This window comes from Drosophila ficusphila, unplaced genomic scaffold (genome assembly GCF_018152265.1).
Source record: "Drosophila ficusphila isolate 14025-0441.05 unplaced genomic scaffold, ASM1815226v1 contig_791, whole genome shotgun sequence".
Classification (NCBI taxonomy): domain Eukaryota; kingdom Metazoa; phylum Arthropoda; class Insecta; order Diptera; family Drosophilidae; genus Drosophila; species Drosophila ficusphila.
The window spans coordinates 15,658,849-15,684,959 of NW_025064737.1; the positions used below are offsets into that span (position 1 = coordinate 15,658,849).

Here is a 26,111-nt window from a genome sequence, read left to right on the forward strand (position 1 = left end):
GCTCTAATTCAATTTACAATTAACGAATCCTTTATTTACCTTTTACCGCTGTTCAGATCGTATCTGAATGAAACCGGGAGTAAAACTAAATTGAATGGCCAATTTAATTTCTGATCGAAAAATACATTTATTGACCTGTGCGAAATTCTATTCAGTTTTATTATAAACTTAATTGACCGGGAGTAAAATGTTTAAATCTCGAAAACAATGTAAACTCACTGCAAATGGTATCTTCGCTCATATGGCATTAAAATCAATTGAAAAGGGAAAAACAATAAACAAGAATTCTAGGCTTTTCAATGGTTTTCCCATTTTAAAATGCACCTCTTCAACAAATTAAAATACAAAGTGAACTTTAAAGTATTGCTTTACTGGCATATTCATTTTAATTTTAAAGGCTCTTAACAATTACTGAGCTTAACAAAAAACTTAAAAGATAACTTCTTGACAAAAATTTAAATCGTTATAAAAAACATCGTTGTTATCTGAATTGTGTAGTCGTAAATAAAACAAATTAAACATTACTTTGCCAAACTGTGGTGTAAGCTGTCATTGTTTTTTCGGAGGAATTTATAAATGGAGTGCACGGGTATTTATGTATTTAACTTGAATCGCGACGACAATTAACTAAGTGGCTGTCCGAACTTTTAGCTAATTTGGCTTGGCGACTGCCTGACCCCAAAAATCGGCGACAAATTGTTTTATTTATTTTGTTCGGTCAGCGACGGCGCCAAAAGTCCGCTTCTAGTGCACTCGAGATTTTTTGCGCTGCAATAACACTTTTTCCCCGCTTTTGTTTCCTCTTGACTGCTGGTGGCTTATGTTTGCTCGTTGGTGTTTTGTTTTATTATCTATTAGCAGGTCAATTTATGATTACGGCAGTCCCCCGCTGCCTGGGGTTATTAAAGGCGATGTCGCTTATCTCGCTCCACCATAATGCTAAATATGCTGGGTCCTTACACATTACGCAGTGTTGCACTTAAATTTCACACTTAAATAAACAACTTCCAGGCTGCTGCCGTCGTTTGTTGCTGCTGCTGTTGCTGTTGCTGCTGCTGCTCGTTGGCTGTTGACTGTTGGGGCTTGCACTTGGCCAGGTCCGGGTGCTTGGCCTACTTGTGCGCCCACAAACTGCTAACTGGCGAAAAGCCGAGCCAAGGAGCAGGAAGAGGGGGAAAGAGGGGTGGGAAGGGGAAAAGGGGCGCGGCGGCAGCACGAATAACTCCTGAGTGGAACACGCACACAAACACGCATAAATTGAACAATACCCGGCCAACGGGTCCTGGCCTCTCAGCATCCTCATAGCCAGCGTTCTTATCCTTGCACTGGGAAAATAACATTTATTATAAACATATAGATCCCATGTGACCACAGACTTGTTATATTCCAGAAAAGTATTACTATTAAGAAGTATTTTTAATTCACTTAAGTTATCTTTGCAGAAATGGTTATGGTTAAAATGGTAACATACTTTAAATCAAGCTCTGTTTTTTCAAGAAGGAAGTAAAAAGTCTACAAAGTTATTTCCTTGGCATAAATAAACACAATTTAAACGTTTTATTAATGAAAACAACTACTAATAGCAACAAATGAACAGTGTAGCTCCATGACACGGCACAGAATGCGGCACATATTATGGCCCCGTAGGATCTGGAAGGGGGCTTTCTGGGCGAGAGGTGCTGCCGTGGTGTTAGTGGTGCGGTCTGCGGTGTCCGGAGCGTCGGTGTGACTCAGGGAAGGCGGGGAAGGGGGATTGCTTAAAGTGCTTTTACTGCGCTTAATTCGCATAATTAATTTTGTTAGTAAACTTTGGGGGCTAATACATATTTTGCCACCGTTGATGTTCATGTTGCCATTGTTGTTGCTGCCTATTTCGCGGCAAACAGCCAACTCACGCAGCTGCTGTTTATGTGTGCTCTCTGTTTGTGTGTATGTGTGTGTATGTTTGTGCCCCGTCTATGCACGTCTGTGTGTGTGTGTGTGTATCTGCTTTTTCCGTTTATGTTTATTCATTGAATTTATGACATTATCGTTGCCTACTTTGCGGCGCCCAGCTAACGTACATTCATGCATGCATGCCTGCAGTTGTGGGCAAATTAATAGCGCGACTTTAAATGAAAAAGATCATTGTAATTTCTAAAAAAAATGGTTTAAGAAATGAATTATTATTTCCTAATCTCTCCAGTTTCCTACATATACGGATGTAAGGAAAGAAATTCATTTTCAAATACAACTTTTTTTGTTGTCTGACCTTCACTATTTTGTTGACCTTAGTTGAACAAATTGATGTTGATGTGGTAGTAGTTATTCGCGTACGTATGTGTGCATGTGCTGAGCCTGCAGGCCAGGTAATTGCACTTGTGTTTTGCAATCACAGCCTTGCCTAGTTTGCCAGGCACTTTATGTTCAATACGCTATCGGCCATGGATGCACTCGTACGGCAAGCATTCGCTAAAAAAGAATATGCAAATTTTGTTCAATAATATTTTGTATTGGAAAAAGATAACCTTGTTAAATAGATTAATAAGGTTCCAGGTATAATCCCATATAGTGTCGTGAATTTTAAGTGAGGATCATATACATTTTTCAATTTATTTGATACGTTTTATGTTTATTTTATAACAAGAACCAAATGTGACAAACTCTGACTTTAAGTATATTAAGAAGTATTTTAAAGAATTTTTATTTAATCCCCCCTGTAACAGCATGCACTTTTTGCATCTTGCAGCTTAATGGCGGCTGGCAAGCGTTTATTTACTTTATTATTGCATATTTGCAGGCAGGCCCAAATGTGCGTGGTTTACGAGTGTGTGTGTGTGTATGTGCGTGGGGAAGGACAATTGGAAATCGTCTGTTAACTGCCTCTGCATAGCAGCGGTTGTCATGTGTGCAGGGGTGTGTGCCCATTGGAGCGTGCATCCGCAGCTTGCTACTTGACTGCGGCTCGCTTTCTGGCGTTCACCTGCTGCTGCTAATGCACGTCCATAATCAGCAGCCTCGAAGGGCTGGCCCAAAACCCCCTTCCACCACCCCCTTGTGACCACCGGGCATCTTGCGGCTAAAACAGTGGGCAAACACTCGCCTGCGATCCGCTGATTGGGCAGGCCGTTGCCATTACCAACGCCATTTTGGGTTCCAATGCACCATCTTCCCAATTACCGATGGACTGCAAACGTGTGAGCCTTGTTTTGGGAATCCCTTCACTCCTCCTTTCACTAAAGTCATAAATAAATTCCCCTTTTAACGTTTCATGCCAAAACATGTAAAATCAAATTCAATAATTTATTTGGACTTACCAACTAATTTAATCCAACAGAAAAAGGACAACGAACCCACATAAAGTATATAAGCTATTAAAACTCTCACTTTGTCATTGAGACCGTAGCTAGACCAAAACAAATTACTAAACAAAGCATTTAGCGGCTTAATTAATAGGCACGCAGGGAAAACGCGTTTTAATTATTCATCGAGCCGAAACAACACTCGACAGCCAAAAACACAACATAATTAGCGCATAAATTAGTTGCCCCGCATACTATAAATTGCAAATCAAACGCGAAATCGAAGGGTGGCTTTAAATTATAGCATACTTTTGGGTTCGGTTCGTTTGATTCGCGACGAAACTGCCACTTCATGCAACTAATTTGCAGGGCAGTTGGTCCTAATTAATCTGATTTGAAGTGCTTAATGTACATTTAAATAGTGGGCTTGACTGTTTGCATGGATCATCCACTGCGTATACTTAATGCAGCTCACTTTAAGCGTATTAAGCCCTTTCATTTACTCATTTATTTGTGCCCTTCGCCTGACCAGCGAACTCAACAGGCACCCACACAACTTATTTTAATTAAACGCATTATTTTCGCATTTTCGGTATTTGCCGCCGCCGCTTTATTTGTTTCCACTTATTAAATACTTTTCAAAATGGTCTCCAGCGTCGCCAGAAAGTCCGCCGACCATGGCAGCCTGTGGCGGCTGTATTTAATAATAAAGCAGCCAAATCCGCAAATAAAGTGTAAATTATAAAAATTTTATTGAGAGAAGAGACGGGCAGAAGCAGCGTAAAAAATAAATGCAGCAGATAAAAAAAGAAGCCAACAAAATCCCTGGAACTGCGAAATGACCTCAGCTTGGCACATTTTTAATTAAACTGCATTAAAATATATGGCGAGCGTCGGTTCGATACATACCATATACCACATATATTTTATATTGAATTTTAGCGGCAAAGAACGATTTTTTAATTAATATGCCGCAAGTGACAGTCGACGCAACGGAGAAAAACAAATTATTGCAAAACACAGTCCACTGTTCGTTTAAAACTTAACGAAAATATACGACGCTAAACATACCATAAATTTTATAAATGAAAAAAACTACTATATTATTTTAAATATTTAAAAAAATTCAAATAAAGCTTACCAAGGATTCTTTATAATCCAAACTAAATATTTTTTTAATAAATCATAGTTTATAGTTTATGATAAGCTTAGTAAACTCATTGGAGTTATACTGTCCATCAAAATATTTTTCAGAACTTTATGAGACTTGTGAAAATTCATTGCTAATAAGTGGGCACTCATGAAAAATCCTTTGAAAAAGCGTGCACAAAAGCTTTAAAATATTATCATCGGGGATTAATGTGCTTAATCGGGCGATTATCCACATCAGGCGGCGAGCCAGGGAAAGACCAGGAAGCAGGACAACCAAGGACTCCCAGTTACCAACAGTTCCCAGCTGGCTGCGCATAAATTAGTCGCATTGACCAGGAAACTTCCAAGTGGCTGGTCAAGTCAAGATGTCTACTAATTGCCATTTTACTGTCACATTTGCTCGGGGATTTACATGTGCATACAGTTCACATTATCGTTGCAACTTGGCCAGCTAAGCCGGTCGAGGGAAGCGGCCAGGAGACCACGCCCCATCAGGACTCTCGAGCGGTTCGTGTGCATTTTATTAATAATTATCCTTTGGGTCCGGGACTGTGGTGGGCTTATGCAAATTAGCGAACGGGCATTAAGTGCAGCTAACTTCAGCTCGGTTCGGAAACCATTTGGCGAGTTAAAGTTGGAAAGCGGGGAAATCTGGCCCGTTCTCAACTTTACTTCCGGCATAAATTTGTTGAAAAGTGAAATGAATTACATGTTCTACGGAACAGAAAAGTTGCAAACATTTTAGTTTGAATGAGAGAGCAAAGTTTCAAGCGAAACTTAACTATGCATAATGAAATCTATTCGATAATTGCCACTTTTCTTTCTTCCCTCAATATTAAATTTTTATTAGAGAAAGTGTATCTAACTGAAAGAAGTTATAATAATCAAATATGAATACCATCATAAATACATTGGCTTGAAAGATTTATTCTCAGATAAACTATTGAAAGGGTGCAATAATTGATGAGTTTTAAGATTCAATACAACATACTTCTTTAAAGTGAAAAAGTTCGAATATTTATTAATCGTTTAATTCTTATTGGCCAGACAACTTAATCTTACAACTAAATAGAGTTAGGTTATTTGTTCAGGATAGAAGCTGCAAACAATTGGAAAATCGTAGACAAGCCCCAAGAAGCTTCTCCACAAGCCATGCCAGACTTTATGAGGGCGCTGATGCTGACTTGCTGAACCGGAGGCAAGTAAATTAACACTAATTACAACATAATAACTATAAAATCGCAGAGACAAGTGCTCGGCAGACTCAACAGCTCATTGCCGGGCACTTGCCACTCAACGTAGCTACGGCCGTGGAGTCGGGCCAAGTTTCCTGGCTGGGCCAAGAACTCAGGGCTCAGAACTCGACAGAACTGAACTGAAACTAAACCGAACCGAACCGAAGGGTACGGAACGGAACGGAACTAAACTGAACTGAACTGGCCGCCTGCAGCGCCGGAGAAAGGCAAGCAAAACAGAGTGCAAAACATGATTAAGAGTGAAATATTTATTTGCAGCACTTGGAGGCGCGCCACGGCAGCGCCAACAATTAGAAGCCAGCTACAAGTACCCACCGAGAAGTCCGTGAGCCGGGAAGCCGGGGAGCAAAGGAGCAAGGGCCAGGCCCGCCGACATGGCTTAAACATGTAAATGGCTGCAAGGAGGAGCCCATGATTTAATGGCCTCCACGGCCAACGCGCCCAGGAAATGGCACGGCGGCAACAAGTGCACGGTGCTTAATGCTTAGTTTAATTGTATTACGAGTAGGCCGGGATACTATAAAATCGGTGTGTAGATACTAAAATGCTTTAAAGTTTAAGCGCTAAATGCGAGCTTATGCCTAATATTCCTCCTCCTCGTCAAATCCGTAGCCGAACTCGTCGTCATCCCCGCCCGTGTTCAGCATGTCCTGGAGGGTGGCCTCCGGTTCTGCCTCCGGTTCGGCATCGACCTCTTCAGCTTCCGCCTCTGTCTCGTCGTCCAGCTCATCTGAGGGGGGAATATCCGGATTAATTAGCAGACAAAGCCTTTCAATAAGTCGATTCGACTTTGACTTACCTGCTTCCACCACCACCGCTGGCTTGGTGTCCGGCTGCTCCTCCTCCGCTGCTTGGCTGACCGGCAGACCCACCTCCACCTTGGGTCGCTTCCTACTTGGTCCCGGGAGATCGTAGGCTGGCCTGCTGCCCCTGCTCTTCGGGGCAATGGGTCCCTCCTCCACAATAACCGGCTGCTGCTTGATCTCCTCAAGAGTGCTAGGTTTGGTGTCCACACTTGCATTGTTGGAATCATCTGTCAGTCCGCCGATGCCGTCGGTTAGGGTCTTGAGTATCTCGTAGTTGATCTTGCTGGAGATCTTCTTCTCCTGCAGCATCTTTTCAATGGCCTCGCCGGCAGTGGACGAGGGTCCAATGACCTTCTTCCTCGGCTTGCGCTTCTTTCGCTCCGGTTTGCCCTCCTCGCGTTCCTTGGCCAGTCGCTCGTCGCGCTCCTTCTGCTCCCGCAGATACTCCGCATTGAGGTTCTTCCACATCTCCAACTTGGCCACAGACTCCTCTTCCGTGAGGACATACTGATCCAGTTCGTCATCGTTCAGATCGTCAGTGATGAGCTCCTGTTCCTGCGGCTGCTTGGCCTTCTCCACATCCTCCAGATCGCTCTGGGTCACCCTGCAAATGGCTTCGATATCCGGGCGGAGGCCCTCAATGCCAGCCACCAAGCCACTGGGTTCCACCTTCCTCACATCCTCGTTCTTGGCTATCAAGTTCTTGATGACCTCTGCATTGGATTCTTCGATGAACTTGCTGGACTCCTCCAGTTCGAGATCCTTTTCCGAGGTACTCTTTGGAGTGCTTGGAGAGCTGATTGGCGTGATGCCCTTTCCTTTGGTCAGCTGTCGGAAAACCGAGTTGGAGTACTTGCCCAAGTCCTTCTCCAAATGGGCATCGATTTCCTTTTGCAACTCCGTGAGCTCATGCTCCCCCATCTTAAAATAGGAACAAAGTTAATTAAGATTCAAATAGATTAAAAATATACTTACATCTTTGATCCTCTCACGATCTTTTTTCCGCGCAGCCTTGAACGAAGGCGGATCCTGTTCGCGCTCGAGGTCAACGGTCATGAACTCCTCCAAAGTCAGTCCACCGGAAGGCGTCTCGGCAAACTCCGAAAGTCGCTTGCGGAGCGTTGACTCGTGGATCTTGACCACACCTATCACGTCCAACATTGTGCGACTAAAATCGTGCATGCGAGCCGCAATCAGCAGAGCTTAAGGTCAAAACGAGTCCCTTTTTAGCGGTGGCTATTAATTCGATTTCTTGCGGTTCACTCACCTGCTCCACAGAGGCCAGTGGGTCGTCGCCCTGAGTGCATGCAATCCTTCTTCATGCGCTGAACAATCCGGAGGGCAGTCATCGAAACCTCGTGTGTCTTGGCACCCAGCTGCAGGCGATTGGCGAACCGCATGATGTACAAACACGGATCTGTTGGCGGAAATAAGGAAGTAATTCATTAACAGGGAGACACTAAAAACAAACCAAGGAAAACCAGAGCTTATTATACCCTTGCCACTTCATCAGAACTTTTAACAATGGTTTAGTTTATAACAGTTAACAGTGAGATATTAATCAAATTAAGCAGAACAATTTAGCAATAAAAAACTAAGACTGAGAAGCTAATTTTGTTACCCAAAAACGAATTTAAATATATCAAGAAAAAATACAAACTGAATATTTTACATTAATCCCAAGATATAATCAACCTTAAAATCAAATAAGAATTTATTTATATAATATTATAAGAGACTTAACTGTTTAGTTACTTCAAATAACTTGGAGTCTGTTAACCTTTTTTAAGAACATAATCTACATTAATTTTCGTTATTTACCAGTCAATCTGGTGCTACCCTAAGGCAGGGTATAGCAATAAAATCAAAAGATTTCAATAAAACCGACAAACTGCAAGAGCATCAGCCGAAGAACTTGCTCGACGACCTTGAAGGTGGGTCGGTCTAGCCAATGAAACCGAAAACATTCAATAACCGGCCCACGTCGCCACGGACAGCTGCCGAAATAAACAATCTTGAACCCGAACTTCAGGTCCGATATTATTCAATTCGATTCATTCAACTTTTACATGGCAATGAGCGATACTGAGAGTCGCAGCGGGAGAGTGAGAAAACAGAAGACTTCGAAGCCGAAGAGTCGGCCTGTGAGATTTTCTATCATGCGATAAAATTCGCTTGGCTTTGCACGAACATCACGCATCCGTCACGTAGTCCCGCAAAAGGTTTTCGGGCATTCATTGGCCTATTAAACCGATAATTAGCTATATTTGAACTAGATAAAAGACAGGCCCTGCCAAGGAAACCCACAAGACAACATGTGCAATTAACACTTGGCCCAGTCATTTTCGGCCAGAGCAAAAACAAAAGCCAAACGCAAACGCAAACAGCAATTAACGCACAGCAAATATGTCGGAGCAAAACAGTGCGAAACGCACTGGAAAATCAAAGCCAGCAGACAAACGACCTTGCCTAGACTATTTGCCAATCGTTTTTTTAAATTTCGTACTTAACTTGGGGTTTACAATTGGCCATCAAATTGGTCTGGGAAATGTGGCAGGAACTCAAGATGATGTAGTCGATTTTCTTTGAAATAGACAGTGGTTCGAGGGGATGGTCACTTGAATTAAACAATTATATTTTACATAATGGTTGGCATAATTGTTAGGTTAATGACTAAATAAATGGTAGACCATATCGGCTTTAATTGTAAACATAATTACAAGATAATATTTGTTTATGCCTGTTGAAAGACTTACATAATTTACACTCAATAAAAAAACACTAAACCTAAAGTAATCATTTTATGTACAGTTTTAAATGAACTTTTTTGGGTAAAAATAAAAAGAGCTGTTTGTTTCAAAGAGTCAAACGATCTACTCAAGATTTACTCAAGCGTTTTTTAGTGAGCAAAAAACTCTCTTGTTTTTTAATTTTTTTACTGGTAAGGTGAAATATATATAACTTTAGCCTTTTTCAAAGAACTGAAGCTAGGAATTAATATATAAATTTTAACATATATTTTTTGTAACATTTATCCCCTACCCCTATTCTACGGTTTAGCACATTATCCCGGAACTCACGGCTAATCCTCCACCCCCAAAGTTGTTTGTTTGTGCAGCGCCACTTGACACACAAAGGCAGATGCTGTTAAACGTCAACCCCCGCTGACCGGAAAAAGGGGGGCGGGGTCGAGAGAAGGATGCTTGTCAAAGTCTCGCCAACTGTACTCCACGAACAAAACAAAAAAGAACTCCGCAAAGGAGGAAAAAATTATTTATTAAACCCTAATGAATGGGCACATTTGTTGGGAGGCCCAGAAGCAGCAGCCCTCCAACTCCGGCGTCCCCTTAATGTGCCCCTCAACCAGCCTGAACCACCCCCACACACACCCACCGCCCCTGCCCTTTTGTTGCTACTGCCGTTGAGTGCTCCACTTGAAAAATGATGCCGCCGATGCGGTGACTGCGAGCTGCTAGCTGCGAACTGGGAACTGCGATCGGAAACTGTGACTGCATTGACCCTTCAGCACAGCCCCCACTCATCTGCGGCAGCTGTTACTCGAACTGCTGCTGATGTCGCAATAACTGTTACTGCTACACTCAAACAAAATATGCAACTTTAATTTAGAAATTTTAATTTTAAAAATAAAAACATCCATTGTAAAATACATGGTATGCAGTCATTAAAATGTGTTTTAATGGACTTGAATGTGTAAACATAAATTTTAAAATATTGCACCATAAGGATTATTTCTATTAGATTCTATAACTCCATTTAATTTGATGGCGTTTGATTGAGTTATTGCTCAATTTTCAAATACTTAAATGTTTTTAATAAGCACTTTTAAGAGCTGGTTTTTTCGAGTGCACTGCTACTTCTTGACAGTTGCCAGCACGGCTGTTGCTAATGGTTTCTTAATGTCGCCACCGCCCCCTTTTCCGCAGCCACTGCGCCCAATCCTGCGCATTCTGCAACTGCAGCTAGTGAAATTATTATTATTTAAACTTTATTTTTGCGTTTGTCATGACAGCAATTATCATTTTCGGTGCACCCTTCTCCGCCGGCCGTGATTACTCTGCATTTTGCAAAAAGTACTAGCAATTTCGGTTCGGTTTTCCTTGAAACACCAGCAATTAACTGCGTTTTGCTGCTTTTAATTGTTTTGTAATTGACCAAGAACGCGAGATTAATGAGGAAATGCAATCTGAGCAAGTGTCGCGTACAAGAGTCGTGCAAACAAAAGCCAAGGCATCAAAATTGGTTAGCACTCAATGAAAATAAAAATCAAATCGTGCCATTTATCGCATGCAATAAATGACCGTCTCAAGGCAAGCGCAAAAAAAAAACCGAAGCTAAATCCATAAAGTCGATCGTGGTCGATCGGGTGGCGAGTCTCCAGTTGCCGGTTTTGGATCTCACTTGAAAAATTAGTTACTCACTACGAATTCGTTCGTTGACTCGCGCAGTCGCAAACGCCAGTCGAGGAGTAAAGCCGAACTTCAAAACGTGGCCGGTCGTCGCGCATGCGCAAACCGAAAAAAAAAATAAATAAAAAATAGGAAAGAAAAAAAAGAAGCTGAGGGAAAAAAATTCCTCCACACATGTGAAGCCCATTTCATCAGTTTGTCTGCGGTCTGCCGTTCATCCCAACAAATTACAAAAGTGTGTATTTGTCTGATTGCTTGTTAAAGTAATAATAATCGTTGGCAAAGTGCGCGTAGCTCGTTTGTTTGTTCTTCTGTTGACGTTTTAATTTATGTGCAGTTTGGACTTTTTTTCCGTTTTTTTCATCACTCAGCTGACAGCTTTGCGATGCCGGTTGAGCGTGAAAAAAAACAACCAAGGAAAATTGCTTTAAGTGAAGTGCAAATATAACAGAGAGCCGGGTGAAAAAATCCCCAAAAATTCCGCACATATAATTGTTTCTAATGATTACGGATCGGTTTTGCCTCCAAACACTTTTTCTCACCTGCCTGGAATGAATTCGCTCTTTCTTCGCTTACGTCACGTGTTTATTGTGGACAGAACTCATTGATTTTAAGTGCGGACTGAAATTGTCAGGGGTTAATTAATTTTTTCAATATTTAGCCCACTAAGTGTCACCCGGGAAGTGCTTTGCCATGCTAAAAATAATCGACAACATTAGGAATTCAGTTGCGAATTCCGCTTCATTAAGTTTTCTAAAGTGCGCCCCACTCATCGATGCCCACTGAATTAATGATCGCCTAATGATCAACGCCTCCAAGTCGAAAAATAAATAATTCGAGATCTTAATCAAGGCTGAAAACTCTTATCACCGCGGAATAAGTGGTTCCGACGTGTAATTATCCCTTAGATGCACTCTCGGTTAATTGCCGAGCATTTGGCCGTAATTTACTGACCATAACTATGATTTGTGCTTAGAGGCGCTGCTTTTAATGGCAGCCCTCCCAGTGTTTGTACTTCCCGAGGTTTCAGTTTTCAAAAACCCAATAATTCCCATAGCGTTTCGTGTTTGTATTTCAAAGCAAGGTAAACTTTGGGTAAAAACTAAAGTAGCCCCACCCAAAAGAAGAGAAAAAGCTGGCGAAACAAACAAAACACAAGAGGATTAAGTCTTTTCACTCTAGTCGTCGAAGCCGCATTTAGAATTCCACTCAAGAGTCGCGCAAAATGGAGGCATGAATATTTAAATATTAAGTAACTCAGTGACAACTTATAAACTTTAACTAATATACACGCAGAAAAGGAAACGCAAACGGGTTTCGGCCGAAACCGAAACACAGCAATAAATATTTGACAAAGAACATGTCACAAAACCACAGAAACCGATTTAGAATTCAGCAACTCATTCCGAGATGAAAAGCATTCAAATGGGGACTTTTCTGGGCCAAAAAGAATCGAATCCAAACATCAAAACTTGGGGATTGTACAAAAAATGTTAATTCGTCGAGTCATTAGACAAAATGCAACATGACTTACCAAATAATCTTAAGAAATATGAAAAGTGAGTGAGAAAAACTGCATGTTAATGCATATAAAATTATCTGCAAATTAAAGCGTCCAAAGCCAAAGACGCTGGCTGAAAAGCTGATAGACTCAAAAACCGAAAGACAGAGCCACCGACCGACAGCTGACTGTCTGAATAATTGCGAAACAACCTAAGGGCACTCGAAGCGAGGTCCAAACACACATGGAAACACCTCAAACAAAAGTCGAGTGCCTCGCAAAATGGAACTGCGACAGTGCAGCTCGATGAGAACTAGATACTAGATACTCTGGTCCAGAAATATGCAAAACTGAGACACCAAGCGTGCCGAATGCAAATGTATTCAATGCTAAACTAGAACCTTACTGCCGCGTTGTAATTACTCAATAAAATTATTTTTACTCAAGGGAGTTCTTAATTACCATGCTGTTTTGACCTCAATCAAAATTTTGGCTAACTCGAAACCTTTCTTGTAATTCGCTCTTTAAAGCCCTTATCAGATTACGAAGTTGGCCCACGAGTCGCCATAAAAAGTGCAAAAACCTTATACAAATTGGCCAAGAAAAACGGAAAAACAAAAATCAGACAAGCGCGCACAATTAAAGTGCAAAATCGGCAAATCAGCGAGCTCTTTAGCCGACTACTTGACCGACTGATCGCCTAATCGACAGTTCGAGTGCTTGGCCAAGAGTTCGACAGGTTATTTCGTTGGCCACGTGAGCGAATGTCTGCAACTGCGATGTGAGGGGCTTCAGAGGTCGATTGCTTTCGAGGCTTAGATTAAATCCAAACAATCATCGGAGGGTTCGGGGCGTTTTTTGGCTTTATGACACTTTTGGTTTAATCAGCCAAATGCGTGGCGATTGCAAAATGTTCGAGGGGGCCAAAAGGAAAATGCAACAAAAGGAACTCATTAAAAAGGGCCACGAAATAATGGAAAAACAAAAGACTTGACTGCAAGAAAAAATACAAACTCTTCACTTTTCGGTTTTTTCTGTTTTTGTATTTTCTGCTTTACTGTGATCTTGTGGATGTGGTTGGATTTTTTTTTTTTTTTTTTTTTTTTGGCGAGCGTGTAATGAGGAAATAAAAATCGAAAGTGTTACGCGGGCGTTGCTTTGGGGTCTCCCCTTTACCACCTTTTTCGGTCAGTGTGTGTGTGTGTGTGTGTGTGAGACTCTGACCCGAGTCTTGGCCAAAAAGTGGGTCGCACCATTTGCAATTAAAGAGGCAATGAAAAGTGAAATAAACCCCGGTCTGAGGAAAACAACGAATACAATTAAGAAAAGGGCGGCCAATGTTAATGCAAGCGGCAAATTCGATTGCACCTTCATACGAGAGTGCAATGGCATAGCGCAGAAATACGCATTTAATCCAAAAATCAGCGCTCACACACGCGAGAAAGAAATTAAACAAAACAAGCCGAAATTGAAATGTGGCTGGAAAATAACAAAAGCCTACAGCTGATGAATAATAAACGTGACTCGACTGTTAAGCCATTAAATTAATTTAGCATAAATTGTATGTGTGTTTTGCATAGCAACTAAGAGGGTTAAGGGGTTACGGAGAACCGAAGGGGAGCTGCGATCTTCTGACTAGAATTTGACGTAATTTATTTCAGTGCGAATGAGTCAATGGAAATGCATTTTTTATTTAAGGAACAGTCGTTAAAATGGTCAAAAAGATAATAAATATTCAGTTAAAACAAACTCCGAATTTTAAGTTTTAACTCTTAACCAAAAATAATCAAATAAAATATTAATTATATTAAAAATATTTTAATGACTTTGGATACTTAAAAAAAAATTAAGCTGTCAACACCGCAAATGAGCCATTGAAATGTAAACAAATTTGCAGCATGCGCTTAATTAATCTTTTGTATTGTATGGTAATTCTGATGAATGAAAAATAAATGACACAGCGAATTGATCAAGATCTTAAAATCAGAAACTATTCTGGTTATAGTACAGAACTATAGTTACACAACGTTAATTCTTCACTGCTGTAATTTATTACTTTTCAGATAATCAGCCAAAATGTTGTCAAAGGTTAATCTTTATGCCCAACCAAAACTAAGTCCGCACAAAGATCTAACTCAGTTCAAACCCAAAGACGAATCGAAGCGTGAAGAACTTCATTAGGCGTCGAAAACAAATTGCTTTGTTTATTGGGGGGCGTGGCAGGAGGCGAGGGAAGGCGGTGTGGGGTATTGTAATACATCATTTTGTCAGGTGGAGAGAGATACCTTTATCCATATATCGCCCTCGCCACAGAGACCTGTTGATTGTGGCAAAGACAGCCGTGACGAGTCGAAAATGAAGTGAGAGAAACAAAAATTATGTTCATGTCTGTCGCCGTTTTGTTTTGGTTACGGACTTCGCCATGCTGCCAATTAAAAATAGCCGCTTGCATAATTTCCGCTGGCAGAGAGTCAGGTGGAAAAGAGTTCTCCAGTTGACCCAAAAACTTTTAAGCCAAACTGGTGGTGGGGGTCAATCCGAAAGAGAGGGGCTCGACTTAATTCACTTCCTGCTGCTAATAAAATGCGACAAATGCGTGCGAGCTGGAGTTTAAGTAGAAAATGGAATTGGAGAAGTGAAAGTGCAGCCCGCAATTGGCAATTTTTCATTTGAGAGCCGGCAAGCTCGAAGACTCAACCAAAATTGATTCGAAATTGTATCATTTATATCCATAAAAATCAGATTATGTTACATATCAAAATTACTATTGCGGTCAAGCTAATAGGAGTGCTATTACCATTTGCGGTTGTAGTTTCTCATTCGACATGATAAGTGAATTCGTCAATTTGTCTTAACTGACTTGTTTGATATAATAGAGAACAGCCTGTAGATTTAAACTTGATTATATATTTTACGGTATGGAAAACACTTTTCCATTTCGAATCGATTTTATGCAAAATAGTTTTGGGGCTGTTTATAAAAAATAAAAATCTATATAGTAAGATTACAATGCCATGTACTGACATGTTGTTTATTGATATATCTACTGTATTTAGCAGCCAGGAGCAGAAGTAGTGTGAAGATGACCCCGCAGCTGACCGAAAGATGATCGAGGCCTTTGCAAACCACTTGAGCAGCCACCTGGGACGCCACCTATTCTACTGGGCCATTGAATCGAGCAGCGCCGGTTCGGGAAACTACGGCCTCAACCTGCGGCTCTCCGAGCTGATCAACAAGTTCCACGGCCCCCTTGAGCGGGGAGTCCAGGTGCTGGACCACCTGCTGACCCTCGAGGAGGAGGACTTCGCCGGCCACTGGGGCAGCGCCTACGCGCACAACTATGAGCCGGAGTACGCCGCTCGAGTGCCGGAGAACGAGGAGCTACCACCTCCAGAACAGAGTGAGTGCATCCCGGAATATATGTTGCTTGAAGGGGATTTTTAATTCAAGATGAATGAATAATCCATTCCCACATAAAACCACTTTAAACACTTATAAATGTCTGACATATATTGGTACTTAAAATGAAATAATGATAGCCTGAACATGGCCTAGATGATTGCATTAAATACCACTTTTATTTGCTAAACATGAGCCTAACTCAAAGCCAATAAACCAGAAAAGTGGTCAACAGGGGTATGACTCAAAAATTAGCTTAAGCAAAGGTCAACAACATGTTTTTTTTTTATTTCGGCACACATCTTCGATCTGCTGCCGGCTGGTGCTTCTGTTGGTGGTGCTGCTGCAGAAACAGGTTTTACTGTACACAAATGTGCTAAGAAATAAACAAACCTTGACAAGTAAGCTTCACTGGCCGAGCAAACACATCAAAATCGATTTCAAGTTCAGCGATATGTTTCTTCATAACAAATATTCGCGGGCCAGGCAATAAATAATAGACCAAATACGATTCGGACATGCAAATACCAGGTAAAGCCCCCAGCAAGGCTAAACCGAAAGAGACGGAGGGTTGTAAAGTAAAAGAAATAAATATATAGTGGTAATTATATACACTGAAAAATATTGATTGCAGTTGGGAAAGCATTGGCGAAATTGGATTGGTAGAATCTGAATTTTCAACTAACTGAGATGTTGGTCAAAAAACACGTTCAACTAGTTTTTTTCCATGAAAACAGCATAAGTTAAGTTTTTATTTCAAGAACGCATTTTTTTCCTAGTGATAAAATCCTCTTGAATCTGCCCTATTAGCTCCCACACGTACGCCTTTTTATGGCGCGCCATGACGGAAATACATATTAGTATCGAGTGGCCGTGATATAATCAAATGGGTTGCGAAACCGTCAGCAGACTCATTTCAGCTAATTCAAATTCAAAACACGCGCCAAATTCCAGTGTTTACCAACGCTGTCACTTGAACATTGAGCAGCACTGACAGATAGGGTGACCATTTCAGTGCCAATGTGGCCAGATAGCGATTGCCAGTTTTGGAGCTTAAACTGCATTTAGTGTTTACATTTGGTGTGTAGCTATAAATTCACATACTTCTATATTCTATTCTGAGGAAAAAATGAAAAAGTCGGTGTAAAAATGTCATACGACTGGCTTAAGTGAAGGCAAATGTTTGAACAGCGAGTACTTGAGTGAAACTTGTCCGATTTCCTGAGTTTTTTCGTTCCGGAGTGCTACAAATCGCTTTTTTTCCCCGCGATGGCCAGCAGTAGTAGTAACAATTCCTCGACCAACAACCACGGAGGCCACAATCCACTGAACCGATTGTCCCTGAAATCCGCCGGAAAGCGAAACCAGGAGAGCATGTCCCATTCCCAGCCCAACGGCGGATGGATTAATGGTAAGGCGGAAAAAACCTAGGGGAAAACTCAGAACTCAGGCGGAAAATCGGGGAGGGAGGCGCATTTAGAGGAGGAGGGGGGAGGGTCAGGCAGGTGCCCTGTGTCTGTGAGTTATTGATTTTTCACACAACCCAAACAGTGTCACTGAGGGGAGGGGTTGGGGGGTAAAAGGGGCAGAGAGGGGCGCTGTCTGGCAACAAAAACAACAACAACACTCAACTGCGTTGCTATTTTGAGACGCTCCACTTTTACAGTACAGCAGAACCTCCAAAAATTAGAACATCCCAAATGAAAACATTTGATTATTCGTATCAATGAATATTCAATGCTTAAAGTAAAAACAACAATTCGCTTTTCAAGGTCGCTGAGACCCCTTTGTTTAAAAGCATTCTCATACTTAAACAGGTATCAGGTTCAAAGTGCCAATCAAATACTTGTAATGAGCAGTTTTTTTTTTTATTTGTTAAGTTGACGTCGTTCAAACAATAAAATTTTTTGATTGAAAATACTTTTAAAAATATTTTCTTACAAGTTTGTTTAGTTAGTTGGAATAAAGCAGAAAACAGAGTTGTTTCTGTTCAATAACAACGTGTGGAAAGTACTTTTCCTCAGGTGCATAGATGTCTCCCTTAGTGGCAGCTTCACTGTATTTGGGGTGTAATAATTGTGGAAAAAAGGGGAGACCCTGGCATTTGTTATTTACGATGCACACGCAGCGGAAGTTGCACAAATGTGGCCACGCGTGCTGCTGGTTTTAAGCGAACTTGGTGGGATACTCAGCCCAGATATAACTAGCGTAACCCAAATATTAATCCGTTTATCTAATCTCGTCCGCAGTGGAAACCCTCAACAATGGTAACGGACTGCTCCACTCGCCGCCCCACAATCACCAGCAGCAGCAGCAACAACAGCAGCGCGGCGGAGGCGGCACATCTCCACCTGGCGGCGGCGGAGGAGGAGGGCCCTCTGCTGGGGCGGATCACAATATCCAGATAACGCAGCCCATCAGTGCCCCATCCTCGCCACTGGCCTCGCCAGGTGCCCTGAACAGCAGCAGCAGCAGCAGTGGCGGCGGAGGAGGAAGTGGCGGAGTCATCTCCGGCAGTCCCACGGCCTTCTGTCTGCCCTCCAGCTCCACGGCGGCGGCAGTGGCCGCCATCTCCGCCACGCCCACCAGCGGCAGTGGATCGTATGTCTGCTCCGCAGGAACCAACTGGCATTTCGCGGCTGTGGCAGCATCGAATGCCATCGATACAGCGGATCCCAACTGGCAGGCCAGCAAGGCGACGGTTCTCGAGAGGAATGCTGCCATGTTCAACAACGAACTTATGTCTGATATCAAGTTCATAGTAGGCGGAGAGTTCGGTAATAGTTGATTGACTTCACGAGTTAATGCATTATCCAATAACTAAACTTTTCGGCAGATATCGATCCCATTCAGACTATTCCCGCCCACAAATACATCCTCGCCACGGGCAGCTCTGTATTCTATGCTATGTTCTATGGAGGACTGGCGGAGAACAAGCAGGAAATCAAAGTGCCTGATGTGGAACCCACTGCCTTCCTAACGTTGCTAAGGTTGGATATTTGAAACACAAATTAAAACAACTAGAATACTGATGATTAAACTTGAAATTTTAGGTACCTCTATTGTGATGAAATCAAACTGGAACCTGAACACATCCTGGCCACCCTGTATGCGGCCAAGAAGTACATCGTCCCCCATTTGGCTAGAGCCTGCGTCAACTATCTGGAGGTGAAGTTGACGGCAAAAAACGCCTGCCTACTTCTCAGTCAATCGCGTCTGTTCGAGGAGCCCGAGCTGATGCAACGTTGCTGGGAAGTGATCGACGCACAGGCCGAGATGGCGGTTAAGTCCGAGGACTTTGTAGACATCGATCTCAAGACGTTCGAGTCGATTCTGTCGCGGGAAACGCTCAACTGCAAGGAGATTCACCTGTTCGAGGCGGCTCTCAACTGGGCCTTGAACGCCTGCGAGAAGATGAGCATCGACGACACCCCGCAAAACAAACGCAGGCTGTTGGGACAGGCGCTGCACCTTATCCGCATTCCCACAATGTCGCTGGAGGAGTTCGCCAACGGCGTGGCGCAGACAGGCATTCTGTCGTCGCAGGAGACGATCGACATGTTCCTGCACTTCACCGCCAAGATGAAACCCTCGCTGGGCTTTCCAACACGCTCGAGGGCGGGACTAAAAACGCAGGTCTGCCATCGTTTCCAGTCGTGCGCCTACCGCTCGAATCAGTGGCGATACCGCGGACGCTGTGACTCTATTCAGTTCTCAGTTGATCGGAGGTAAGATAACTTAATTGACTTTATTCAAGGATTTATATAATCGGTAACTTCCTTTTGTAGAATCTTCATTGTGGGCTTTGGACTGTACGGCTCATCAACTGGCGCAGCCAACTACAACGTGAAGATTGAGCTGAAACGCCTGGGTCGCACGCTCGCCGAGAACGACACCAAGTTCTTTTCGGACGGATCGAGCAACACGTTCCACGTCTTCTTCGAGAATCCCATTCAGATCGAGCCCGAATGCTATTACACCGCCTCTGTAATCCTCGACGGCAACGAGCTAAGCTTTTTCGGCCAGGAGGGCATGTCGGAGGTGCTCATGGGCAACGTGACATTCCAGTTTCAGTGCTCGTCGGAGAGCACCAACGGCACCGGAGTGCAAGGTGGTCAGATCCCGGAGTTAATCTTCTACGGACCCACAACGGTGACTGCATTGAGTTCACCTACAAATTCGGTGTGTGCCACGCCAATTGGCGGTGGACCAGCAGTCGCGGGAGCCACAACAACCACAACAGCAGCGGGAACTGCCATTTCAAATGGCAGCAGTGGATCGGGCAATAACGCCAATGGTTCTGGAGAGGATTTGGCCGGCGATGGAAGCACCTGATGTGCACAGCTCTACTGCGCCGAGTGGCAGGGAGCGTGTTACTACCGCCAGCAGCAGCAGCAGCAGCAACAGAGGAGACCAACACAACAATACAAAACACAGCAGCCGCAGCAGCTACAGATACAGATACAAAATCGAAACTCATGGGTTTTCAGTGCAACACAACAAAGCAAATTGGAGTTTTAGGCGCATATATATACCACGATAGTAGAGTGCTCTAGTTTTCGTAATAGTCCTATATATAGTCATATATAAACTAAAGGCATAGACACATATATATATACACCTCGGCAGTGCGTTTTAAAGCTCCAAGACTGTTGACAAAGCGAGATAATCTCAACGAGAAAGTCATCCAAAGCCAGTCATTCGATATAAGGAATTTTCAACGATTGAACAAATTCCCTTCGTTATCCCAAGTATGTTAAGCAAGTTAAATTTGAAGGTTTTGCTGCTCTAAAACGCACTGTGCGTAGTTTGTTGGTAAAGCATATAAAGATATTTTCAAAATCGAAAGTTGATCATATACACCCATAACTATATAGATGCAGATACTAGTTGACTCGAAAACTTAATACGTTCCACGATTTGAAAGGGCGGGATGGGGTAGAAAGGGCGCAGAATAGAGTCGCATATATAAATGCAATAAGTGAAAATCGGGCAATCAGTCAAGCTAGCGTTAACCAATATTCTAAAGAGAGTTGAAGGTAGAGTGGAAGAAACTAATACGATATATACCAAACATATTTTTGCCAGCATATACCTAACATATATACACATCTGATCTGATAAAGATATATACAAGCATCTAGATAAACTATAGACCTATACACTTCAAGGGATTAAAAGCCATGTTAAGAATTGCATACGACGAATTTGAAAGCCAAGTTAACCAGTTTACGAAATATGAAACAAAAATGAAATCAAGGGATCTTGTACGAGTATGCGCACAAAATCTTCTCTACAAATATTCGAATATTAATCTTGTAGAATGCATTATCTATATTTCGTAGTTGTTCCATTATATCTCTCATAAATACACATATGCCTTTCTACTGATATTAAGCCCCGTACTTTGCCCCTGTGCATTATTCTAGGCTGCTTTGCGCAACAATCAGTTTTACGTTCGACTTTTGGATTTCTTTGGAAATTGTACTGATTTTTTGCTTTTGATAAGAAGACAATTACCGTTTTTTTATATACAAATATATCTATATAAATAAACATGTTATCCTATATTGATTATGAACCTATTACCATTATGTACTTTAATCAAACGAAATACATTATTAGATTTTTGCGAATTTACGCATAAATAGTTTGCAATTTATGGGATTGCGTGACATCAATTGTCAGAAGGGTAAGTAAAGCCACAAATTTTGATGTAACAACCGAGAAAAGCGGAATGCGATTTACATATCTTTTTATAAACTTCAAATAAAGAGGTCGCTAAGTTTTCAATCTTTGACAACGTTCTAACTTCACGAATTTTACTTATTTATATCTGTTAAAGATTTTTTTAGGGGCAATTCAATATTCATGGCGTTCACTCACCCACAGACGGTATGTTGATGCAAAGGGCGTGAGATAGCTTCAGGTAGGTGCGGCCCAGTTCGTACGAGCAGATTTGCTGAACGTCACTGATGTCGATGAGAAGGTCTGGAGAGATATTAAAAAGGGATTATATACTAAAAACCAAAACAAAGATAAGACTTACGGGAAGTGCCTTCTGTCCTGCAAGTCATATACACGCATGCGGCGTAAATGTGGGTGCTCTTTCTGCCCCGAGTTAAATGCCTGCTCAAAGCCATCTTAAAGAAATTAAGAGCCGTATCGGCGTAGTGCTGAGATAGCTGCAGCTGCTGGCAGAGCAATGTAATGTCCTTCTTGGCCTTTTTGATGGTCACTTCGCGGGACTCAGTGCCAGATCCAACCTGAAACTTTCCATAGCCATAGTTAGTGGCCCCGCCCGAAGATTCGGCGGACACAAACTGGCCTATCGCCGCTGCTCCATGACCAACTTCCTCGAACTGAACTTCCGAAACGATTAGGGAATCCTCGAGCACAGAGCCGCAGTTCATGCAAACTGTTATAGACATGTTAAATAACTTGCAAATATTGAACATTCCACAACATACCCCGATCTCCGCGAGCATTATCCTCCTCGATCTCGTTCGATCCGCAATTGCGACATTTTAAACCCGTAGACATGATTGTTGATTTTTTTAACTTTCACTGGCTCCCTTTCTTTGTACACTACCAGCACGTTTGCTTGTTTCCCGATAGGAACAACAGCAGAAACCACTTGTTAGCTGTCAATTCAGAGCATTTTTTGCCTTTTGTTTAAACAAATTACGATTTGTTGCCAATTAAAATCAACACGCTTGGCGAACAGCTGACTGGCTGCCCATTTGCGTTTTACAACACTTCTCCTAGAACAGAACAAGCTAGAGATGAGAATTTTCACATATTAGTCACGCAGCCCAGACTGTTAAATTTATTAATAAAATTTACTAGGTATCAATTATTTAAAAAATGCGAATAAAACAAAATAATTTGTAGTTTTAATACCACCATTTTATTAGTTGTTTCTTTAGGTCTTTGTAGTTGCGATCGAATTTTTGTGACTAGTCTCCACATCTCTAGCACATACATTACCAAAAGTCGGTAAGCTTTTAAGGTGACGCAATAAAAAGTTAATTTTAGTTAGAAAACAGTTTTACCTAATTTTAATAAAATAATTTTTTTAATTTATTGTTTTATTATTTTATTTTTCTTTCTCTAAGGTTGTTAAACAAAAAACCAACTTAAAAATTAAATTTAATGAAGTTGACAAGCTCGTGACATCACAAGTCCTGCAATAAAAAGCTACCCCACATTTCTTGACACCCTGTGCAGGCGAAATAAACATTTCAAGTCGGCGTAGAATTTTCTAAAAGTCATCTGTTAAACAGAAATACCGGTTAATATATTTCAACATGGGCGATGCTGACAAAGCGATGAACGATACGGAAGTTGTTAAGACGGTGCAGGGAATCCAAGTGATCCCCGCCGAGGAAGTGGCCTCCATCGAGGAGATAATTACAATTGATCCGGATTGCTATGAATTGGATCTGAATCATCGCCGAATCGAGAAATTGGAGAATTTTGAACCCCTTACGCAGATTGAACGTCTGTTCCTGCGCTGGAATCTGATTAAAAAGATCGAGAACCTGTCGACGCTTAAGACTTTGGTCGAACTGGAGCTTTACGATAATCAGATCACCAAGATTGAGAATCTTGATGAGCTGACCAATCTGGAAATGTTGGACATCAGCTTTAATCGTCTTACCCAAATAGAGAACCTTGACAAGCTGGTAAAGTTGGAAAAGGTATTCTTCGTCTCGAATCGCATCTCCAAAATCGAGAACATAGAGATGCTCACGAATCTTACCATGTTGGAGCTGGGAGACAACAAACTGAAGAAGATCGAAAACATCGAAACGCTGGTGAACCTGCGACAGCTTTTCCTGGGCAAAAACAAGATAGCCAAAATCGAAAACCTAGACACTCTGGTCAACCTGGAAATCCTTAGTCTGCAGGCCAATCGCATTGTGAAAATTGAGAACATAGAGAAGTTGACTAGCCTTCGAGAGCTTTACATATCAGAAAATGGTGTGGAAACCATTGAAAACCTCTCCGAGAACAAAAAGCTGGAGACTCTAGACTTGGCCAAGAACCGATTGAAGAGCATTGGCAACCTAGAAAGCCTGGAACTCCTCGAGGAACTTTGGCTGAACCACAACGGCGTGGACGATTGGAAGAACATCGAGTTGCTGAAGGTAAACACGGCCCTGCAGACGATCTACCTGGAGTACAATCCCCTGGCCAAAGACGTCCGTTATCGCTCCAAGCTACGCGACATCCTGCCGCAGCTGCAGAAGATCGATGCCACCCTGTGCAAGGTGCCCGGATCCTAGATGGATCTGACCTAACCCCTCTAAAAGACTAATCCGCGGCGATACGCCGACACATTTGTATTGAATAACTTTGGAAAATTGCGTTTAAATATATATTAAAACTAAAAAATTTAACATGTTTTTTTTTTAATAACACAGTGGAAAAGGGCAAAGCAATGAGATAAGCACCAATATAATTTGTGCTAATTGCTCTGCACCTTCCTGCTTTCTCGTCACTTATCTTAAGTTATAGTAAAAACCAAACACTTCGAAGTTGTTTACTTAATGAATCAGAGGGTATATGAATTGTCCACCTTGCCTTATCAAAACTTTTTTTAATAGGTAAAAAAATGCAGTTTTTTATTTGTGAGTTTTAATAATTTGTTATCTGTTCCAATTAATTTTTTAGTGTTTTAAAATATGTATGTACAAACGAAAAATTGAAGTTTATTAAATTTTCTTTATAAAACGTAACATACAACCAAAGCTTATATTTATTGAAATATATTTTTTCTTGAATATAAGGTATTGTGCTATTGAATGAAATCACAGGACTTAACTGATAAGTGGCTTTCTTTCTTTTGTCTACTTCACTTGTTTTGAAGACTCTTGTTGATCAAGTATTCTTATCAATATTTTTGTCGGTCACGCAGTAGACAAAGTATATGAGGCGTCAGGTTATTTCCTTCTTAAGAAGATCATCAAACTAAAGCAACGTAATAGTCCGAGGGACTGACTTGATGGGGACCTCCATAAAAGTCCAAAACAAATATATTGCTAATGTCCAGCTCACAAAGGTAGAAATTGTGGGCTGCAAACAAAAAATTATATAATTTTTTTGTAATTGAAAAATTACAGGGGCTTACCCTTTATCCAATTTTTGGCAGAAGGGTGACGATTTATATAGGCATCCAGCACAGGCTGATAAGTGCTTTCATTGGGATCCAACTGAGAATTATTTGAAGATAGCATATTTTTATTAAATGATTTTATGGTATATTGTTGACATATTACAAACCTTTTTGACCTGTCCACTAATCATGGAGCGTGCACATGTGGGCTCCATGGGATCCTTTCCCGCATCCTTGCACCTTAAAGTCTGCTCATCGCTGAACAGGAATGTGACCTTGTTATCCTTTTGCCAGTCGGGACCAGTGAAGTCTAGATCGGTCAGCAGGAAGCGTATCCTTCCGGTGGAATTACCCTTCTCATCGCTGTCATCTATCGAGATAATATTGACCATGGGGTAGCCTTCCACTAATTTGTTGGTGGATAGACTTCCCAAAGCCGCCCAATTGGCCCGATGGACCAAATCCCTGGCGATCTTCGCGTGATTTAGCTCTTGTTTCCGCTTATATTCCTTAATAATTCGGGCATCTTGTCGTGGAGAGTAACCAAAAGTTGGACTGGGGCTAACCAGGGCCAATATCAAGGCCACTAGAATGGCAGGGCAGGTTTTCATGGTCAAGCTGCAAGTATAACGATTCAGATTTAAAAGATCACTGGACAGTCGGACTTCGGGAAGAAGGTATTTATGGGCACGAAATTCGCAATCAAGTACTCGACTTATCGTTCCTGTAATCGTAATGGAATACAACACTCACTTTTAATGTTCTCTGTGATTCATGTAAATCAAACACAAAGCGACTAACAGATAGCATTGACCTTTTCCGCCTTCCTGCTACTTTCATTTTGCACTCGTTCTTTGCGTACTTAGTATATAAATTTCCTACCTGGAGGATCTGAAGTAGTACTCCTGTTATCGGTACTTCTTGCTCAAGATTTGTTTGTAAACTGACTGAGCAACTTATGCGCCTTTTTTATCACCTGTTCCGAGTACAAAGAAACAAGCACAGCTGTTCTGAGCAGGTACCTCGGTTTTGAGTCAGCTGGCGAGGGTGTATATGACAAGAGAAGGGCCTGTTATTTTTGAAACCCGGCTTCCGCACCTTTCAGACATCCATTAGCGAACTCAATTACAAATCAAATTTAATTATAGTAATTTGGCAAACGACTGTC

At 41.8% G+C, this 26,111-nt stretch overlaps 4 protein-coding genes across 9 annotated transcripts; 2 read left to right on the forward strand and 2 right to left on the reverse strand.

The window, feature by feature from the left end:
• Nucleotides 1-5,427: 5,427 nt before the first annotated feature.
• LOC108092068 (transcription factor IIIB 90 kDa subunit) lies at nt 5,428-22,580 on the reverse strand. The gene is made up of 7 exons (XM_017191535.2): nt 22,293-22,580; nt 21,872-22,240; nt 21,709-21,813; nt 7,763-7,912; nt 7,471-7,697; nt 6,489-7,416; nt 5,428-6,419 (listed from the first exon to the last, which is right to left on the reverse strand). Exons 1-7 carry the CDS (start codon nt 22,363-22,365, stop codon nt 6,271-6,273), a joined length of 2,001 nt encoding a protein of 666 aa, XP_017047024.1. The 5' UTR covers nt 22,366-22,580; the 3' UTR covers nt 5,428-6,270.
• On the forward strand, nt 10,949-21,462 carry LOC108092066 (BTB/POZ domain-containing protein 6-B). Of its 4 annotated transcripts, none has more exons than XM_017191531.2 (6): nt 10,949-11,157; nt 15,480-15,823; nt 18,072-18,599; nt 18,659-18,812; nt 18,876-19,550; nt 19,611-21,462. In XM_017191531.2, exons 2-6 carry the CDS (start codon nt 15,529-15,531, stop codon nt 20,155-20,157), a joined length of 2,199 nt encoding a protein of 732 aa, XP_017047020.1. In that variant the 5' UTR covers nt 10,949-11,157; nt 15,480-15,528; the 3' UTR covers nt 20,158-21,462. The 4 variants fall into 4 exon arrangements, with proteins under 4 accessions (XP_017047020.1, XP_017047021.1, XP_017047022.1 ...); XM_017191532.2 differs by having other exon boundaries at nt 15,483-15,823; XM_017191533.2 differs by lacking the exons at nt 10,949-11,157; nt 15,480-15,823 and adding an exon at nt 16,879-17,233.
• A 448-nt stretch (nt 22,581-23,028) lies between the features above and the next one.
• On the forward strand, nt 23,029-24,227 carry LOC108092070 (protein phosphatase 1 regulatory subunit 7). The gene has a single exon (XM_017191538.2). The coding sequence runs from the start codon at nt 23,133-23,135 to the stop codon at nt 24,111-24,113; it is 981 nt and encodes a 326-aa protein (XP_017047027.1). The 5' UTR covers nt 23,029-23,132; the 3' UTR covers nt 24,114-24,227.
• Nucleotides 24,228-24,519: 292 nt separating this feature from the next.
• LOC108092071 (protein CREG1) lies at nt 24,520-25,951 on the reverse strand. 3 transcript variants are annotated; one of them, XM_017191539.2, is made up of 4 exons: nt 25,826-25,951; nt 25,111-25,561; nt 24,959-25,040; nt 24,520-24,903 (listed from the first exon to the last, which is right to left on the reverse strand). In XM_017191539.2, exons 2-4 carry the CDS (start codon nt 25,552-25,554, stop codon nt 24,794-24,796), a joined length of 636 nt encoding a protein of 211 aa, XP_017047028.1. In that variant the 5' UTR covers nt 25,555-25,561; nt 25,826-25,951; the 3' UTR covers nt 24,520-24,793. The 3 variants fall into 3 exon arrangements, with proteins under 3 accessions (XP_017047028.1, XP_017047029.1, XP_017047030.1); XM_017191540.2 differs by lacking the exon at nt 25,826-25,951 and having other exon boundaries at nt 25,111-25,602; XM_017191541.2 differs by lacking the exons at nt 24,959-25,040; nt 25,826-25,951 and having other exon boundaries at nt 25,111-25,604.
• Between the last annotated feature and the right edge of the window lie 160 nt (nt 25,952-26,111).